The sequence below is a fragment of the Chiloscyllium punctatum genome, chromosome 50 (assembly GCF_047496795.1).
Source record: "Chiloscyllium punctatum isolate Juve2018m chromosome 50, sChiPun1.3, whole genome shotgun sequence".
Classification (NCBI taxonomy): Eukaryota; Metazoa; Chordata; class Chondrichthyes; order Orectolobiformes; family Hemiscylliidae; genus Chiloscyllium; species Chiloscyllium punctatum.
Genome location: NC_092788.1, coordinates 28,594,296 through 28,615,726, shown reverse-complemented (window position 1 = coordinate 28,615,726; position 21,431 = coordinate 28,594,296). Strand labels below are relative to the sequence as shown.

At 50.1% G+C, this 21,431-nt stretch overlaps 1 protein-coding gene across 1 annotated transcript in view; it reads right to left on the bottom strand.

Annotated features, from left to right (window-relative positions):
• Positions 1 to 19,126, bottom strand: part of irak1 (interleukin-1 receptor-associated kinase 1) — a 31,702-nt gene extending 12,576 nt beyond the window's left edge. Inside the window, 5 exon segments of the mRNA XM_072566494.1 lie at positions 470 to 477; positions 556 to 726; positions 5,322 to 5,378; positions 5,547 to 5,720; positions 18,905 to 19,126. Of these exon segments, the coding sequence (XP_072422595.1) occupies positions 470 to 477; positions 556 to 726; positions 5,322 to 5,378; positions 5,547 to 5,720; positions 18,905 to 19,016 (522 nt within the window). The 5' untranslated portion in view covers positions 19,017 to 19,126.
• Between the last annotated feature and the right edge of the window lie 2,305 nt (positions 19,127 to 21,431).

Genomic DNA, 21,431 nt, shown 5'->3' with positions numbered 1-21,431 from the left:
CTGCAGCGAGTAACTCCCCTCCTGACTCTCCCCCCATCGGGTCAGAGGCTGGGAATCCTGCAGCGAGTAACCCCCCTCCTGACTCTCCCCCCATCGGGTCAGAGGCTGGGAATCCTGCAGCGAGTAACTCCCCTCCTGACTCTCCCCCCATCGGGGTCAGAGGCTGGGAATCCTGCAGCGAGTAACCCCCCTCCTGACTCTCCCCTCAAAGCCCTGTCCCACCATACACAAGGCACAAGTCAGGAGGGTGAGGGAATACTCCCCATTTGCCCTGGACGGGGGCAGCTCCAACAACACTCAAGAAGCTCAACACCGTCCAGGGACAGAGCAAGCCCACCACCCCCACACTCGATCGACACACTGACCCCCACCTTCAACACTCACTCCCTCCACCCGACACACTGACCCCCACCTGACACACTGACTCCCTCCACTCCCTGACACGCTGACCCCCACCTTTAATACTCACTCCCTTCGCTTCCCAGATCGATTGACACGTTAAACCCTTCCCTTCACCACTCCCTCTCTCCCTCAATCAACATACTGTTTACTCACAGGGAGTGTTGACAGTCACCGTCGCCTGCTCACTCGCTTTCCACCGCTGGCTCTTCCCCGGGTCTGACCAGTTGATCGGCACTGGGCTAGGTTCTGGTAACGGCTCTGCAGGTGGTCGCGGGATGTAGGGGTCCGCCCTGGGGGGCAGCAGTGGGCATATGCTCGGCCTCCCTATGGCACACAGGGAGATCCTGTCATTAGGCCAACAGCCTCACCATCGTGACCCGTGGATATGCCACACCTTCATAACACCGAGGCCGTTCGCAGAACGATACGAAGCACAGCACGATCCCACCCGCCCCGAGGCAAGATCACAACCACAGCAACGTTATGGCACTTAGGAAAAAGAGACCATTCAGCCCATCCTTAGCACTGAAGAAACTGGTCGTCCATTCGAAATCCACTGTCCCGCACAAGTCCATCCCTCAGAATTGACTCCGATAACTAATCCAATGCCAAGCAGCCAAGAATAACCAACCCTACCCCACTCCCCATACCCACCCCCCACCAAACTCAGTCAAAGAGGTCAGGTTTAATGAGCGTCTTAGAAGGATGAAGAGTTGGCATTAACATGGATGCGTTGGGGCGAGGGAAGCTGTATTTTGTCCATATTGACCAGATTGAATCTATAAATCGCACCGAACAACTCTGTGATAGGTGCTATGCAAATGCAGCTTCCAGTCCTGAAGGATACCTGTCTGTTTAAGACACTGGTTCAGAATCGTTACATTGCCATCCCATCATCGTTGTTAAGTCAAAAATCCTGGAATCTCCCCCCCTCCCACTCAACAAACAGCACAGTGGGGTGCCCGTACCCCACACACAGGATGCAGCAACAACACCACTAAAGATTGGGGGGGGGGGGGGGGGGGGCACCAACACCCCCCTCCCCACAGCAGGTTATCACAGTGAGCAAATGGGGAGGCTGCCCCTGTGCTGGAAGCAAGACGTCAGCGAACACAGAAGGAATACCCAGCAAGTAAAACACGTGAGTGAGAGGGGCTCTGTCTCAGTATCCCAAGCTGAAACCTCTACGGTCTGAGATGAACGAGGTGGGGAAAGAGTGAGCGGTGGGGTGAGGGGCGCACAGGGGAGATGGTGGTGGCCGCGAGGGTTAAATGAGGAAGAAATGGTAGGAACCCCTCCACATTTCAGAGGCCAATTCCCAGCCTCCTCGGCCACTCTTGGGTTCGCATACAGCCCCCACCGAAGGGTGCTGCGACTTCCCCACCGCCGAACAGCAGAGTGGGGGCTTTAAGGGGAATGTCTACTGACAGACACAGTGGAAGCTGAACAAGTTAAAAGCAGAATTAGGTCAGAGTGCGGGAAGGGGGGAGGGGTGGGGTGGCCTCTGGACTCCAGGATGACTGTGCAGTCACTTCCCCCTCCAACACCGCAGCCCAGGCAGGAAGCTCATCGAGACAAGCTGGTTAGTGCCCTCGCCTTCTCAACAGTGTGTTCGTTCCCCAGTTCTCGCTTTCCCAGCACCCCTACCCCACCACGGGCTGTTACACATGAAAGGTCCAAGAGAAGGTGCTGCCTGACGATCACAACAGCAGGTTGACCTTTGTCACATGTGCCCTTAAGCAGACGCCACCAGTGCCTCTGATCTCACTGGCACACCCCACGTAGCTTGGTGTACAGCCATCCACATACCCACCCAGGGCAAGCTCTTTGACTAAGGGAGGCATTGCGACAATGCCCTGCCAAGGCCACTCCCCACCCCAGCCTGAATTGGGCACTTCCTGGCAGCTGGTGCAAGGGCCAGGAGCTAGAGATCACACTGTACAGAAGAGGCTCTTTGGCCCATCAATGCTGTACTATAACCAGTCCCACCTACCCACACTAGGCCCAAAGCCTGGAATATTGTTGCACTTCAGTGGCTCATCCAGGGACTTTTAGAAGGTTGTGAGGTGTCCTACCAGTCGGTGCTCCGGGACACAGGCTCAAGTCAAACTGGGACAGCTGAACGGAAGTTAAACTCTATTCCCAAAAACTGGCATCGTATAAAGCTAAGCCAAGTAATCGAGACAACTACCGGCTGTCGTTAAAGGGCCATCCGACAACCACTGCCATCCTTCAGCAAAGGAAACAATTCCAGACCCCTCCAGCGATGTGGCTGAATCCTCACGGCCCTTAAAGGGCCTGAGCGAGAGTAGCAATTAAGAACGAGTAACAGCAATGCCCTCTTCCCGGGAAGGAATGAGAGCTGCCTCTTTTAAAGACTTTTGGAGAAACACAAAGTATAAATCAAACAAACGCCTAGCAGCCCTGAGAGGGGATTCACACATACACACACACAGACAGACACGTGTGCTGGAGCTCCATCAAATGCAAGGGAAACCCCCCCAACCTCACGCCAAGTTTTTGGTGAAACAAATGTCTTTCTAAAGATTCTCGAGGGGGAAAACCCTAAAATGCAAATGCAGACAGAAAGTGACTCTGCAGCAAAGGCTGAGTCACAGAACCAACAGCTGCCGTGAGTTGGAGGTGCCTGGTGTGGAATTCCCTCCAGCTTACCACCAGTCCCCAACATTTCGCAAACGCAGGGCCAATAGGTGCGGACACCAGGCTCCCAGTCTGATCAAGTTCTGACCGGGATTAGTCCTGGTCAGGACCAGGGGCAGTCTTTGGAATCTTCTGCCCCCAAAGGGCTGGGACAACTCAGAGTGACTCCTGACCCCCTTTCAAGCTTCACAGCTCCATGGGCAATTAGGGAGAAGCAACAAATGGTGGCCTCACCCAGCACTGCCCATGTCCTTGCAAGAGGGTAAAAGAGAAAGTGATTGGACGGAGTGAAGGTATTGATCACAAATCTTCTCAGTATTAACAGGAGGGCACACAGCTCAACGTTAGCGATTGAAACAAACTGACAGGGATGACCATGGTCAACTGGCCCATTGGAAAAAAGAGTCCAAAAGTGTGACGCTGGGCTGGAAAAGCACAGCAGGTCAGGCAACATCCAAGGAGTAACAGAGTCGATGTTTCGGGCGTGAAGCCCTTCATCAGGAAGGTGGAGGGGCGGGGAGGGGGCTGAGAGAGATAAATGGAGTAGGGGGTGGGGCTGGGAAGGCGATAGTTGGGTGCAGGTGATAGGTCAGAGGGGAGGGCAGGGCAGATAGGTGGGAAGGACCGACCTGCCCATCACTCCCTCCTCTGACCTATCACCTTCATCCACCAACACTTTCTCAGCTTCCTACCCCCAACCACACCACCTCCACCCCCCCACCCATTTATCTCTCAGCCCCGGCCCTCAAGACTTGCTCCTGATGAACGGCTTATACCAGAAACGTTGATTCTCCAGCTCCTCGGATGCTGCCTGAAATCTCTCGATCTCAGACTTGAACCTACTCAATGATCCAGTCGCTGGGGGGGGAAAGAGGAGTCCAAAATTCCCCAATCCCTGAGAAAACGCTCTCATCTCGGCCTATAACAGCTGATCTCTTATTCAGAGCCTGCGCCCCCTTGGTTGCAGGTCCCATCGCTCCAACCCATGGGGAAGATCCTTTGTGAATCTACCTTGGCAGGCCCCGTGAGGTGCTCGCACTCTTCTCTGTTGGGGAAATTCTCCCGAGAATACAAGCGCAGGTTCTCACATCCCTCCACTAGCACGGTCTCGCCATCCCAGCTGTCTGTCTGATGGACTTTCGTTACCTTCCCTATCACAAGTCCTCCGGTACGGAGGTCAGAATGGCACACCCTACTCCAGGTGAAGTCACGCCAAGCCTCCACACAGCTGCATCTACACCTCCAATTGACCTACGGTGGTGAAAACCTTTGACAAGGGTGCAATGGTTAGATTCTCTCTCAGTAGAATTCTTGCGGCCTGACACTGGGCGGGGGGTGGGGTGAACGTTTCTTGCCACTAAGCAGCCCATGCAGCGAGGAAAATCACAGGAGTGCCTGTGGGGTGCGGTAGTGACTCTACCTCCGGGCAGGGAGGCCCGGGCTCGGTTCCCACCTGCTCCAGAGGTGTGCCGTTAGGTGTCTGGGCAGGCTGGTGGAAAAACATCTAAAGAGGGATCGCGTCACACAGACGTGACCGGGGCGCGCAATCAGCTCCAGCAGACGGAACACATCCGGGAACATCCCGCAAAATTGCTGACGGGAGGTTGGATGGCAGAACTTTGCACAGCCTGGGAGCGCTGTCCTCAATGACTCGAAGGAAAGCCTCGAACTGTTTGAGGAGTTAATCACCCACGGCAGCTCGTCAGAGCAAGAGGGAAAGAGATAGTTAGCCCCCCGAAGCCTTGCAAATCAGCAGCACCGCAGTATTCTCAAAGGCGCGACCATAATCCCCAGCGGCCACGAGCTGACAGGGAACCATCAGAACGGGACGGGGCTGTGCCTACGGACGATAAGGCATATCCGAGAGGACGGTGTGTTGGGCTTTTCTGTGAGGGAGAACATGTGGTGCAGTATAAGGTCCTGTTGTTCAAGTCCCACCAGACTCCAGGGACTACTCCCCACCGAGGCAGTACTGATAGCACGGCCAAACAGGGTGGTTAACAATATCAGAGACGCACGAGGCAGTTGGTGAGAGTCGGAGACACAGGCCGCTGACGCTATAGCTTCTCGCAACCTGTACCAGGAGAACATTCATTACAGAAGCAAACAGCCGCGTGTTTGGTGAGCCTCATGTGCACAGGAAAAGTCTTTAGTTGCTAAGAGCAGTGACTGAGTTTAACTTGTATCAACAACTAAAACAGAAAGCAGTGAACCACTTTCATGAAACGACATTGAGGAGACACAAAGCTGTGATTTACCTGAATGATAGACCGCAGTCAATGGGCCAAAAGGCCTCCACCTGCTCCAACGTTGCCCTTGCAAAGGTATAAGAACAAGAATGCAGCTAACTGTAGGCAGATAAACAGGGATAAACAGATAAACCCACACCCTGCTGAACAGACAGCGACAGTGCACAGAGACCCACACCCTGCTGAATAAGCACTGATGAGTAACAAATGGCTGAAGGGTAATGGGAAACATACCTGACAGGATGATGTCCCTGGCTCGCCCGAGGTTTAGACTGGTGAGAATATGCAGCAGATCTCCCACAGTCCCATTACGATTCATCCAGTACCACATGACATTCTGTGTCCGACCAGGTTTGCCTCTGCTCTCCAGCAATCGAAGTTCAGTCATGTCACTGACAAGGGAGGAGGCTGAAAAGGAGGGGAGGGAGGGCAACACCAAGTCATTCCCCTTTTATTAGTTTAACTCATCTTGCCCAGAGCGAGTTGAGGGACCAAACATACCCCCAGTGACACACCTCAAAACGATTCTGAATTCGGATTCTCTGGCAACAGGAAGCGCTGCCACAGGCTATTCGATTGCCCAATGTGCTCCCACATTATAGTCTGATCACTTAATGTGGACATGATGTACATCGTTAGAAAAGTAAATCAACTTTGATTTTTTTATGTAAGTGCTTCATGCAAACAAAAAAATGTGGTGGCATTAATGATCGAGCCTTAAGCTGCTGAAGGAACAATGATTGTGGTAAAGGACTATCCCCACTGCCCTGAAACACTCCTAGGGCTGGAGGCAGGGGCCAGCTTGCTGCAGGATACTCTCTCAATGGGGAAAGGAGGAAAGGTCAGTCAAAAGGTTCAAATTCCTGACAATTCTCACACACCGATAAGGAGCGAGCTAAGTCTCAGTGATTTAACAAAAAACAAAACACACCCACAAATAACAGCACAGAACCATTGTTGAGCTGGACTTCAGCTCACAAAAGCCAAGCTCCCCCAAGTCTAACCTGCCTCGTCTTTATGGCTTTTGATGTTTGTTTCTTACAGCGGGTTTACACACAGAATCCTTCATGAATATTTTGCTTCAGTAATCACAACGTTTCGAAGGACAGCATGAAGCAGACTGATCTGCTTGAACAGGTTGATGTCAGGAAGGCGGATGTGCTGAAACGTTTGAAAAAGGTAAGGATAGATAAAGCCCCTGGGCCAGACAGGACATACCCTCGGTTACTACAGGAAGCGTGGGAACAGATTGCTGCACCTTTGGCGATGATCTTTGCATCCTCACTGTCCACTGGAGTCGTGCCAGATGATTGGAGGGCGGCAAATGTTATTCCCTTGTTCAAGAAAAGAATAAGGATAATCCTGGGAATGACAGACAAATCAGTCTTATGCCAATGATGGGCAAAGTACTGGAGAGGATTCTGAGAGATTGGTTTTCCAAATAATCATAAGTCCTTAGCTTGATTACAGATAGTCAGCATGGCTTTGAGAGGGGCAGGTCGTGCCTCAAACCTTACTGGAATGTGACAAAACACGCTGATGAAAGTAGAGCAGTGGAAGTTGTGTACGTGGATTTTAGCATGGCGTTTGATAAGGTTACCCATGGTAGGCTCATTCGGAAAGTAGGGAGGCATGGGATATAGGAAAACAGATGGTGTTCAACTCAGAAAAGTGTGAAGTCATTCACTTTGGAAGGTCGAATTTGAATGCAGATTACAGGGTTAAAGGCAGGATTCTTGGCAGTGTGGAGGAACAGAGGAATCTTGGGGGTCCATGTCAATAGATCCCTCAAAGGTGCCACCCAGGTTGATAGCATTGCTAAGAAGGTGTATGGTGTGTTGGTTTTCAGCAGCAGCAAGAATTGAGTTTAAGAGCTGTGAGGTTATGCTACAGCTCTACAGAGCTCTGGTTAGACCATACTTGGAATACTGCGTTCAGTTCTGGTTGCCTCATAATAGGAAGGATGTGGAAGCTTTAGGGAGGGTGCAGAGGAGATTTACCAGGATGCTGCCTGGACTGGAGGGCATGTCTTTTGAAGAAAGGTTGAGGGAGCTAGGACTTTTCTCACTGGAGCGAAGAAGGATGAGAGGTGACTTGTAGAGGTGTACAAGATGATGAGAGGCATAGAGTGGATAGCCAGAGACTTTTTTCCAGGGTGGAAATGTCTATCACGAGGGGGCATAATTTTAAGGTAATTGGAGGTGGTTTAGGGGAGATGGCAGAGGTAGCTTCTTTACACAGAATGGTGGGTGTGTGGAATGCACTGCTGGCAGTGGTAGTAGAGTCAGACACATGAGGGACATTTAAACTATTCTTAGAGGCATGTGGAAGATGGTACTAAGAAGGGTATGTCTGTTCGTCTGATCTTAAGAGTAGGATAAAAGGTCAGCACAGCATCGAGTGTCAAAGGGCCTGTATCGTGCTGTACTGTTCTACAATCAGTCTTGCTTCTCCCAGACTGCAGTTAAACCATTTTGCCTTCGTTTCGTTTCCTAGCCACTTACTCATCCCAGCATCATGTTCGAGCCAGAGGTCAGACCACGCTGAACCTTACTGACTGATGTGACCTGTGACCGTCACTGGGATGAGCTCTATAACATTACCCGAGTCTGTCACCATCTCCAGCCCATCTGCCTGCTTAAACTCTCCAGTGTGCTCTCATTACCTCCTCACTGAACCATCCCACCATGCTCTTGGCTGTTGTCACACATTTCCCACTTCATGTATGCGTGTCTGCGTCTGTCTGGGTGTGTGAGGGAACATCTTTCTAAATGCCTTCTCCCAGCTTGTTTTTTTTTCTTCTTCCTTTCGTAAAACGAACTTATGTTCTGTTGTTAAAAGAACAGCTGCAGCTTTGTGTGAGCACGTTTCGGTGACCAACCACAAAACTTAATCGTGCGATTTTGTCAAGTCAGATTTTGTCCTCGAGTCTGGTTTGTTCAGTGTTACTTCGTTCCGAGTTCATAACAGGATTCCTGCAGTGAGAATCCAGTCATGGCTGAGCCCCTTCCTGACCTGATGCTGAAGGCAGATGGTTGAAAAATGCAACTTTGCCGTGAACTCTCTTAAGCCTTCCAAGGCAGCTTCAGTTGGTATCAATCTTTTCCAACAAATGGCTCTTCGTTAAAAATACAAGAGATGCCAGTGGTCAAGCAATGCCAGTCGAGATGAAAGTTCCATTGACATGAACATGGCTGCACTCCCCACCCAATCCCCAAAATACGTACTGAGTCAGCAGGCGCACGATTAACCTCCAGGTCCAGCCACCTCACCTAAGAGCCCTGTGGACTGTTCGACTGCAAAGGGTTCACAACTCAGGCAGATTCCCCTCGAGCGTGCCTAATAGGGTCGGACAGCTGTACAGCAGGGAAACGGACTCTTTGATCCAACTTGTCCGTGCCGACCAGAGATCCTAAATTAATCTAGTTCCATTTCCCAGCATTTGGCCCATATCCCCCCTAAACCCTTCCTTTTCACGTCCCCATCCAGATGCCTTTTAAATGCTGTCATTGTACCAGCCCCCACTGCTTCTTCTGGCAGCTCATTCTATACACACACCACCCTCTGTGTGAAAATGTTGTCCCTCATGTCCCTCTTAAATCTTTCCCCTTCTCACCTTAAACCTATACCCTCCAGTTCTGGATTCCCCTATCCTGAGGAAAAAAAAAAGAGCTGACTATTCACCCTATCCATGCCCCTCATGATTTTATAAATCTCTATAAGGTCACCCCTCAGCCTCCAACACTCCAGGGAAAACAGCCCCAGCCTACTCAGCCTCTCCCTACAGTTCAAATCTTCCAACCCCATCAACATCCTTGTAAATCTTTTCTGAACCCTTTCACGTTTTACAACATTCTTCCTTAAGCTGGGAGAATGCAGTGTTCCAAAGTGGCCTCACCACAAGATCTGACTCCTATACTCAATGTACTGACCAATAAAGGCAAGTGTGCCAAACACCTTTTTCACCACCGTCTTCCTGCAACTCCATCTTCAAGGAACTACGAACCCTAAGAGCACTTTCTTCAGCAACACTCACCAGGACCTTATTATTAAGTGTATAAGTCCTGCCCTGATAAGTCTTTCCAAAACGTGCATATGCATGTCTATTGCTGAATGGTCATCAGGAAACTCAAAGACCTGCCCTACTCTGCTAACCCAGAGACTCCAAAGCTGCTTCCTGCAAGCTGACCACCAACAAAGTTGATGAGATTGTGAAGCAGGGGCCTGGAAGCTTGCACAACAGCAGCTCCACGCTGCTGAGTAGGGGAGTCACTGGGGAAGTCTGTGACATAAGCACTTATCAGATCAGATTACTATCAACAGGACCAGTTGAAGAGGTGAGGTTTACCTTGTTTCACCACGAGCTTTCCATACAACTGAACAATGCTCACCACATTCACAGCAGGCTGTGTCACCTGCTAAAACTCCTGACCTCCCCCACCCCCCCAGCCCCCTCCCCCGCCCCCACCCCCCCCACCCCCAACACACACACACACACACAAAGGGTGCTTCAAATCAGCAATTAACATAAGCAACCTCTGAGGACGCAATGATGCCACACAGGGCAGACAGTGGATTGGAGGCTCCACCATTTTAACTCAAAGGGCAAAAGGGCCTGGTGACGGCTTCCAAACACCACGTCCTCTTTTCAAATATTAAAAAGGCAAAATTTACACGTACAGTGTAATGGGAACTGCTGACGCACCACACTGGTGGGGCAGGAAAACATGTTTTAGGGGAATGAATCATGGTTACACAAAAAGCGTTAGGCAACATGTTAAAGCGCACATTAGCCTCTTGTTAAACCTGGCGTACATTTCTAATACTTTATCCTTTACAAGCTGAACTATGGGGCCACATGAAAGGCAACTACAGAAGTTAAGAGCGCACAGTGTAGACTGTGGCATATTAGCCTGAGCAGAATATTGGTTCAGTCAGCAGGAAACAGATCAGCCTGAAATGAGTCACTCTTGGGCTGACAAGATGTGACGGGTGGCATGTCATAGGGATTAATGCTGAGGCAATCTTTATGCATGACCTGGAAGAATGCAGAGAAATATTAACTCCGATTTCTCTCTGCACAGGTGGCCAGACCTGCTGAGCTTTTCCAGCAATTTCTGTTTTTGTTTCTGATTTACAGCACCTGTTTTTGTTTCTGATTTACAGGTCTTTCTGGTTTTGTGTGAAAGGGCAGACGGATTATATTGTGGGAAAATGTGAACTTACCCACGATGACAGGAAGTACAGAAAAGCAGCGTCTTATTTACATGGATGGAGAGCAGGGGACCTGATGGAGGTGTACAAGATGATGAGGGATGTGGACTGGGTGAACTGGAGGCCACTGTCCCCTCTCAGCTGGAGGGTGAATAACAATGGGCAAGGTCAAAGGGATGGGGTCTACAGGGGATTTGTAGAATAACTTTTTCTCCCAGAGGATGGCCAAGGGTGTGGGATGCCCTACCTGGCATTCCTGTTGAAGGGCTGTTGCCTGAAACATCGATTTTCCTGCTTCTCGGACACTGCCTGAACTGCTGTGCTTCTCCAGCACCACTCTAATCTAGACTCGGATTTCCAGCATCTGCAGTACCCACTTCTGCCTACCTGGAAGGAAAGTAGAGGGAGGAAACCTCACAACCTTGGAGGAGGCCTTGGAGTCTATGGACCTAGGGCAGGACAGCAGAACGACTGTAGATGATACATTGCTTTCATCAGCACAGCATTGAAGGGCCTACATACTTATGATCACAGAGCTCAGAGTTACAGGTGGATCTGGATGGTTGACAGGTTCATTACGAAGCGTTTGTAAGCAGGGCTTGTTTATTTGTTCACAGGTGTTGCTGTCTGGGCCGACTGCCCAGAGGACAGTGAAGAGCCACCACATCGCTGTGGGTCTGGAGTCACATGTAGGCCAGACAAGGACAGCCCTGAAGGACACGTTTATTCAGTGGAGTGGAGAAGAAGGAGGAGGAGCGAGAGTTCTCACAGAAAGCTACAGAATTGTAACAGGGCCAAGTTAGGGAAAGGATGTTCCCGATGACCAGAGAGTCCAAACCCAGAGGGTTACACAGTCTGAGGATACAGATTGGGCCATTTCGGGCAGGAACGAGGAGAAATGCCTTTTGCCAGAGGGGGCTGATTTCAGGAACCTCTCTGCCAGGATAAAACACTGAACGTTTCCCAAAAGGAGTTACATCTGACTCAGGGTTGGAGGAGGGGGCTGTGGAAAATAGGAAAAGTTCACCCGGCCCTTTGAGCCTGCTCCAGTATTTGAAACGATCGTAGCTGATGAAGGGCTTCTGCCTGAAATGTTGCTGCCTGACCTGCTGTGCTTTCCCAGCACCAGACTCTCAACACAGCCGATTAACTACCTCAGTCTTCTGGTCTCACTTTCTCCCCGTACCCTTGGATTCCTCTGGCCTTGAAAACTATACCTAACTCTTTTTTTGAAGACATTCAAAGTTTTGGTCTCAATTGCTTTCTGCGGTGGAGAGCTCCATAGGCTGAGCACTCTCTGAGTAACAGACGCACTGATGCCATGGTCTGGCAACCAGAAACATTTGTGGAATGTTGGGATGTGAATAGTTCCTCAGTAGGGCGTGACTGCAAGTATTCTGTGCTGAGCCAGACTACACCTTCAGGTTAAATCAAGCTTTTGTCAGGGACACAATGGAAGTATTCAAAACCTTGGGGTGGTCAGTGGCAAGAAACGTTCATAGCATTCAAGAGACTGGGAATCCTGCAGCGAGTAACTCCCCTCCTGGCTCTCCCTCCCAGAGCTTACCCCACCATCGACAAGGTACAAGTCAGGAGTGTGATGGAATACTCCCCACTTGCCTGGATGGGTGCAGCTGCAACACTACTTGAGAAGCTCGACACTATCCAGGGACAAAGCAGCAATTCCCACCCCCCTCCCCACCCCATTCACACGCTTATCCCCACCGTCAACACTCACTCCCTCCATCACTGACACTCAGAGGGAGCGGTGTGTCCTATCTACAAGTCTCACTGCAGCGACTCGCCAAGTTTCCTCAGACAGCATCTTCCAAACCCAACACCTCTACCTCCTGGAAGGATGAGAGGCAGCAGACATATAGGAATGTCAACAGCTGCAAGTTCTCCTCCAAGTCTAACATACGGGCAAGCACACACTCAACCATTGGCTGGGACTAATACCGGCTACTGTCCTTAGTATCGCTGGGTGAAAGCAAAGCTCTGGGACTCCCTCCCTCCCAGCACTGGGAGGTGTCCCTACACCACACAAGACGGCTTAGGCTAGCAGTCTGCCAGCTGCAAAGTCGTCAGAAAAGAGAATGGGGATGGGTGTCCCTTAGTCCTTCAGACCTGGATTTTAAAACACAATCTGATTCGTCCCCTTAAGAAGGCAGACAGCGTGAATCGAGGAGGAAGTTGGACAGTATATTTTTGTAGGCAGTAGCATCTGTGGTGATAGCCCATTTCCTTCCAGGTTGCATGGATGGAACAGGGGCAGCTTGTGTTGTAGTGGCACTGAACTCATCACCCAGAGACCAAGACTAACCTGGGGAACACAGGCCCTGGTGGAATTTAAAATCGATTAATCAATCAGAAGTTGAGAGCTTGTCTCAGTGAGTGACCATGACAATAATCATCGATTGTTACAGAAGCCCATCTAGTTCACTCATGTCTCCCTCGGGAAGGAAACCTGCCGTCTTTACCCAGTCTGGTTTATATCTGGACTCCAGACCCTGCAGCAACACGGTTAGCTCTGAACCACTCTCTAATGTGGCCGAACATGCTGCTCAGTTCACAGGGGGATGAGGCATGGACAATAGCCATCACCCAGAGCGATACTGGATGGTTGCAGTGAGCTACAGTTGGTGCAATGGCGGCACTGAGCTCCACTTGGTGCGACAGGAATGGGAGTCAGCTTGTCGGGACAGAACGCAACCCTGCCCTGTCGTGTCCAACAACGTGAAAACACAGACCATGCACTCACACATTGCAAGATCTCACGGTGTGGAAAACGACTAACACGTACCGTGACAAGCCCCTAGGCAAAGGAGCATTGGGGCTGCAGTAGACCATTCAGCCCTTCAATAACATTATGGCTGATTGAACATAAGGGTCATAGCTCCAACTTATCCATGTTGACCAGATAGTCTAAACTAATCCAGTCGGTATATGCCAGCATTTGGGCCATACCCCTCTAACCCAAACACTAATGCCTTTTATCCATCCCATCCCCATAGCCTTGAATACGAGAGCTGTGGCTGCAGAATCCTTGTGTGTATTTAAGATTAGATTCCCTACAGCATGGAAACATGCCCTTCGGCCCAACAAGTCCACACCGACCCTCCGAAGAGTAACCCACCCAGACCCAGTCTCCTACACTATATTTCCCCCTGACTAAGCCACCTAACACTATGGGCAATTTAGCATGGCCAATTCACCTGACCTGCACATCTTTGGACTGTGGGAAGAAACTGACGCAGACACGGAGAGATTGTGCAAACTCCAGAGGCAGGAATCGAACCTGGGTCCCTAGCGCTGTGAGGCAGCAGTGCTAACCACTGAGCCACCGTGACACCTGTAAAGGCTGAGACAGAGAAGATTCTTGACCAGCAGATGGATCAAAGGTTATGGGGAAAAGGTCAGAAAAGGTGGACAGGAGGAATGCTGGATCAGCCATGATCCTATTGAATTGAGGAACAGGGTGAAAGGGCTGAACAGCCTACTCCTGTTCCTATTTCTTATGATCTCATTGATCAGGCAGCTTTTGTAATTCATGCACTTACATGAAACGTCACACCATTTTTATAATCAACATTTTAAAAGTGCTTTTCATAATGACAGCAAGAGGGTAAAGATTTACAAAGATTTCCACGCAGAGTGGTGAATGTATGGAATAACCTGTCAGAGGAAATTGTGACGGTTGGTACAATTACATTTGAAAGGCATCTGGAGGAGTACATGAATAGGAAGGGTTTAGGAGGGAAATGGACCAAATGCTAGCAAATGGGACGAGATTAATTTAGAATATCTGGTCAGTACAGACAAGTTGGACCAAACGGTCTGTTTCTGTGCTGTGCGCCTCTAGGATTCTATGACATCATGGGACAAAAGTTCATTGCACAATTTAAATTAATTTGCAGGTAAAATACTACACACAATATTCAAGTTAATTCTTCACATAGAACAGTGCAGTACAGGAACAGGCCACGATGCCAACCATGATGCTACTGTGAACTAATCCTATTGGTCTGCAGATTATCCATCTCCCTCTATTCTCTGCCTGCTTCTGTGTCAAAACCTTTTAAATTATTTAAATGAATTAAAACCTCAACTGCACTGGCAATAAATCGCAAACTATGTAAAGATAATTTCACACCTAATTACTATATATAAAAGTAATTCCATACATAATTGCTTCACACCTGTTTGCACCATATGATGTTATTTAACAGATAATTGCACGATCAATACTACTTTGCATCTAATTATAGGACATAAAGATTAATTTACAGATACAGATTATTTGTACATCCATGCAACATGCAGAAATGACCGGGCAAATAGATTTGCTGCATCTAGATTTAAGATTTGAAATGATCTGAAATATGTAGATTATTATGCACACCGACTACAGCGCACATATATTTTAATCGATTGGCATGCTAGGCCCACACACCGGGCCTGGTTAGCAAATAGTCTGCTATTACAGACAACCCATAATCCTTTTTTAAAAAAAGTCACTAACAGTCCCCACTTCTCCCAGGCTGATCATCATCCACTCCTTTGTCAATCCATCTGCTCTTCTCCGTCTTCGGGCTCAGTTTCCGCCTATCATTTTAGTTCTTACCCACTCCCTTCACCTTATCTTACCACCTTACCACCATCAGTACTGAGAGAGCGTTACTGGATTTGAAACGTCAACACTGACTTTGATCCACAGATGCTTTTATTGGTATAGGAATTGAGTTCCGGAGTCCAGAGGTCATGTTGCAGTTGTATAAGACTCTGGTGCGGCCGCATCTGGAATATTGTGTGCAGTTTTGGTCGCCATACTATAGGAAGGATGTGGAGGCACTGGAACGGGTGCAGAGGAAGTTTACCAGGATGTTGCCTGGTATGGTAGGAAGATCCTATGAGGAAAGGCTGAGGCACTTGGGGTTGTTTTCTTTGGAGAAAAGAAGGTTTAGGGGTGATTTGATAGAGGTGTACAAGATGATTAGGGGGTTAGATAGGGTTGACAGTGAGAACCTTTTTCCACGTATGGAGTCAGCTATTACGAGGGGGCATAGCTTTAAATTAAGGGGGGGTAGATATAGGACTGATGTTAGGGGTAGATTCTTCACTCAGCGAGTCGTAAGTTCATGGAATGCCCTGCCAGTAGCAGTAGTGGACTCTCCCTCTTTATGGGTATTTAAGCGGGCATTGGATAGGTATATGGAGGATAGTGGGTTAGTGTAGGTTAGGTGGGCTTTGATCGGCGCAACATCGAGGGCCGAAGGGCCTGTACTGCGCTGTATTCTTCTATGTTCTATGCTGCCAGATCTGCTAAGCTTTTCTAGCAATCTGTTTCTTTTTTCCGAATGGGATACATACCTGCAGTGTAAGGGGACAGACGCTACATCACAGCTATGCCAAACCAGCTTTTTTTTTGGGGGGGGGGGGGGGGTAGCTGGGGGAATAAAGGATTACCAGACACGAAACATCAACCCTCTCTCTCTCTCTCTCTCTCTCTCTCTTTCTCACACACCACAGATGCTACCAAACCTGCTTAGCTTCTCCAACAATTATCTGTTTTGTTTCCGATCTGCACCAACCCAGTTCATTCTTTTATTCTAGTTAGACCCCACTCAGAGCACCGTGAATAACAACAATAAATCGGTGATACCTTGGAAAAGATGCACTGACCTTTACAGCGAGTACAGGATTGCTTTACAAGAACAATACTTCAGGGGGTAAGTTACAGGGAGAGATAGTACAAACTCAGCCTGTTTTTTATCCCCCCCCCAAAGTATTTGGAAGGTTATGAAGTAATCTGGTCAAAGTCTGGAAGATATTAACTGTTAAAGACAGGGTAGATAACGATAAGAACTAAACGGACACTGGATGCTGAAAACCAGAAAAAATAACAGAAATTGCTGGAAAAGCTCAGCATGGCTGCCAGCCTCTGTGGAGAGAAATCAAATCCATTCTGAGGAAGGGTCACTGGACCTGAAACGTTAACTCTGATTTCTTACCACAGAGGCCTCCAGACCTGCTGAGCTTTTCTAGCAATTTCGGCCAGAGATGAAGACGAACTATTTCCACGAGAGTTATAGAGCTGCATAGCACGGAAACAGACCTTTCACTCCAAACCAACCAGATATCCTAAATAAATCTAGTCCCATTTACCAGCATTTGGCCTATATCCTTCTAAACCCTTCCTACTCATGTACCCACCCAGATGACTTGAGAATGTTGTAACTGTACCAGCATGCATCAAATCCTCTGGCAACTCGTTCCATAGACACACCACCCTCTGCGTGAAACATTTACCCATTAGGTCCCGTTTAAATCTTTCCCCTCTCACCTATGCTTTCAAGTTTCGGTCTCCCCGACCCTGGGAGAAAAGCACCTTGGCTGAAAACGTGTTGCGGGAAAAGCGCAGCAGGTCAGGCAGCATCCAAGGAGCAGGAGAACCGACGTTTCGGGCATGAGCCCTTCCTCAGAAAAGCACCTTGCCCATTTACCCTATCTATGCCTCTCATAATTTCATAAACCTCTAAAATAAGCTCTCAGAGCTTCTGACACTTTGGGGAAAATAGACCCAGACTGTCCCCACAGCTCAAACCTTCCAACATCCTTGCAAATCTTTTCTGAACCCTTCGCAGTTTCACAATATTCTTTCCTGCTGCCGGGAGGCCAGTACTGAACTCAGTATTCCAAAAGAGGCTTTGCCAATACTTGGAGATTTGAGAAGTCAGGATTCTAGATTAGAATAGCCTAGATTGTGACATATATGAGTACAATGAAAAGTTTATATTCTGCCAATGACAGCAGTGACCTCGATACAAAAGTATCTAGGAACAGCTTCTTAAGTTACACGCTGAGAAGTAGCGCCCAAACTGTTCAGGAACAATGTTTGGAACACTCTTTCAGTGGATTAGAAACAAAGAAAATAAGAGTAGGCGAGTCAGCATCTTCCCATACCCCTTGATACCTTTAGCTGCAAAAGCCACATCCAGCTCCCTCTTGAGTATACCTAACAGACTGGCCCAACAGCTTCCTATGGGAGAGAATTTCACAGGTTCACAACTCTGAGTGAAGGAATTCCAGCCCCAGGCAAGTGTCTGTGTGAAGTCTGCACGCTCTCCCACGTCTGCATGGGTTTTACTAGGTGCGCCAGTTTCCTCCGACAGTCCAAAGACGTGCAAGTTAGGTGGATTAGCCATGGGGAAATGCAGAGTTACAGGGATAGGATAGCATTCAGAGAAGGTTCATGAGAATACTCCCAGGAAAGAAATGCTTAACATACGAGGAACATTGGAGGTCTCTGGGTCGATACTCAATGGAGTTTAAAAGGATGAGGGGTGACCTAATTGAAACATACAATACTGGATGGCTTGGTCAGTGCAGATGTTGGCAAGAAGTTCCCATTGGTGGGAGAGACTAGGACCCAAAGGCACACCCACAGAGTAAAGGGAAGACCTTTTAGAATGGAGATAAGGAGAAATTTCTTCAGCCAGAGAGTGGTGAATCTATGGAATTCATTGCCACAGGAGACCAGAAAAACAACAAGCCAGGGAGCATCAGGAGGTGGAGAAATCAACATTTTGGGTGTAAACCTTCTTCAAGGTAACACCCAAAACGGCAATTTCTCCACCTCCTGATGCTGGCTGGGTTGCTGGGTTCTGCCAGCCTCCTGCCTGTTGACACTGGATTCCAGCATCTACAGTTTGGTCTCTAAACAGGAGACTGGGGAGGCCAGGTCACTGAGTATACTTAAGACTGAGCTAATAGGTTCTTGAGTATCAAGGGGATCAAGAGTTGCAGGGAAGAAAGCGGGAGAATGGGGTCGAGAAGCTTAAATCAGCCGTGATTCAATGGTGGAGCAGACTCAATGGGCTGAGTGACCTAACTTGTACCCTGTCTTATGGAATGGGTCTGGGTGGGATGACCTTCAGGGGGGTTGGCGTGGACCTGTTGGGCCGAATGGCCGGCTGCCACACCGAAGGGATCCTACGATTCCAAACTGCCGCCACCTGGCTTCCCGCTTTCGGCCACCAAAAACAAAAGGTGGACCACCTCACATCGGCTGCCCACCTTGAGGTTGCACTGGCCCAGCATTCGCCCAAGTGGCATTAAGATCCTAACCGACAGGAATGCAACTAAAGAGAATTTTTTTTTTTAAAAGCAGAAAGAAAATCGCCGCCCTGGATGAATGGAGGGGCAGGGCGAGTGGCCTCACTCCGCCCAACAGCCACTGGAATGGGGGTGGGCAGCAGGGCTGGAGGGGCTGAATGGCCCGCTCTCGCGCCGGGTCCTCAAATCTCGCGATCATTGAACACTTAAGGGGTGCGCTGCCTTTTTCTTCACCTTCACCCTCCCCCCTCCCCGTTTCTCACCGAAGCGGTTCCAGTCGCCGCCGCCCAGCGAGTCCATCACCGAGCAGAACTCGCACATGGTGGCGGCGGGGAGCTTGTAGGCGTACTCGGCGGTCCAGCTCCGCTCGGACATTTCCGTCCCCCTCCAGCCGGGCCGCGACCCCGTTCCTATGGGAACCGGACGGAGCTCCTCACCCTCCGGCGGCCGGACACACGACTGGCGTCTCCGACGGCAACCGCCGTCCGGCCACCTCCCATTGGGCGACCGCCCCCGCCAATCGAATCCTTCCCCACCCCCCTCCAACCAACCAACCAACCAACCAACCACCTTCCAATCCGAACCGAAAGGACCCCCACGTGGCCCTCGCTCCCGTTGGTCGAAACCGCAGCCACGCGGCGGAGGGGACCTCGAACGGATTGGTCCAGCCTGGTGGGTTCGGAAAGGTCTCGTTGCCCCCCCCCCGGCGTCATCACTGCCATTCCATTGGTCAGTCACGGCGTCCAAAACGCATGCGTCCCCTCACGCCATTGATCAGATCCTCTGCCACTCGGGCTGCAGCCTGGAGTTGATTGGTCAGCCAAGTGATGTTAGCTGTCATGGGTGTCCACGCGCCTCATTCCCCGCCTTGCAATGGGCCGTCCCTTCCCATTCACGTGGCGTCTCTGACGTCGCCACGGCGGCCGCCCTTTCGAATGACGTCCTCGGTTAGCTGGCGATCCGATTGGTCAGACCGCTCTGATCCCGCGTGGAACCACCGACCCGCCCTCCTTTATTGCCGCTTGGTCATGGGGAAAGCGGGCGACTTGCGATTGGCTGCTTGCCCCATCAATCAGACTGTGGTCACGTTAACTTGACCTTTGACTGGTTCCAAAATAAAAACTGGGGCAAAGATTTTTGTAACTTTCACTCAGTTATTTTACCGAGATTGAGAATCTTCTCAAACACGTTTGAAGCCCATTACAGAGCACGTCGTAAAATCCTGAAGTCCAGAAGAGGCCCTTCGGCCCATTGTGTGTGTGTTATATCATCACAATCTTGTCCACTCCCACTGTCAGCGCTCGGCCGCAATGCCTTGAAACTTAAAACATTTCCAAGTGCTTCCCCCACATAACTTTTAAAGTTTCGCAGTGCAACACTGACCCTCTGACAGTGCTGCACTCCCTCAGCACTGACCCTCTGACAGTGCTGCACTCCCTCAGCACTGACCCTCTGACAGTGCTGCACTCCCTCAGCACTGATCCTCTGACAGTGCTGCACTCCCTCAGCACTGACCCTCTGACAGTGCCCACTCCCTCAGCGCTGACCCTCTGACAGTGCCCACTCCCTCAGCACTGACCCTCTGACAGTGCCCACTCCCTCAGCACTGACCCTCTGACAGTGCCCACTCCTTCAGCACTGACCCTCTGACAGTGCCCACTCCCTCAGCACTGATCCTCTGACAGTGCTGCACTCCCTCAGCACTGACCCTCTGACAGTGCTGCACTCCCTCAGCACTGACCCTCTGACAGTGCTGCACTCCCTCAGCACTGACCCTCTGACAGTGCCCACTCCCTCAGCACTGACCCTCTGACAGTGCTGCACTCCCTCAGCACTGACCCTCTGACAGTGCCCACTCCCTCAGCACTGATCCTCTGACAGTGCTGCACTCCATCAGCACTGACCCTCTGAGAGTGCTGCACTCCCTCAGCACTGACCCTCTGACAGTGCGGCTCTCCCTCAGCACTGACCCTCCGACAGTGCAGCACTCCCTCAGCACTGACCCTCTGACAGTGCCTACTTCCTCAGCACTGACCAGGGTCAGAGCTGAAGGAGTGGGCACTTTCAGAGGGTCAGTGCTGAGGGATTGGCACTGTCAGAGGGTCAGTGCTGAAAGAGTAGGCTGTGTAAATACTGAGCACAGATCCGTGTGGCACAATCAGGCCAGCTGCATTTTATTTAGGCAAAAGTGAGGACTGCAGATGCTGGAAATCGGAGTCTCGATTAGAGTGGTGCTGGAAAAGCACAGCAGGTCAGGCAGCGTCCGAGGAGCAGGAAAATCGACATTTCGGGCATCAGGTTCCTGTTGTGCTTTTCCAGCACCACTCCAATCTAGACTCTGCATTTTGTTTTTTTTGCCAATCTTTGGGGAAAAGAAGGGGTAAACCCAGGCTGGTCTCTGAACAAAACTTCTTTGCTCCTCCCCACGACGATGGGATGTTTGGTCTGCATCCGAGGGAACATAGTCTTCCCCGGGTTGAACCTCTCACCCGAAAAAGTGTGGCTGTGACAAGGCAGGCTCCACGGCATTGCATTGGGGGGGGGTGGGGGATGAACTGTGTTCAAGACTGAGAGTGGGAGTCAGGACATGGACTGTTACCCTGTTTGGGGAGCGAGAGCTGCCGGGATGTTCATTGTGTTGATCGTTTATTGAGAGCTGGGATTGAGACCATCAGAGGGAGCTCTGCTTAAACAAACCTGAACCTCCACGAACTTTCACACAGAACCACGAAGCTCAGATCCAAACAGAGTACGCGGGCATGCAAATGGTAATGAACGTGTCTAACGCAC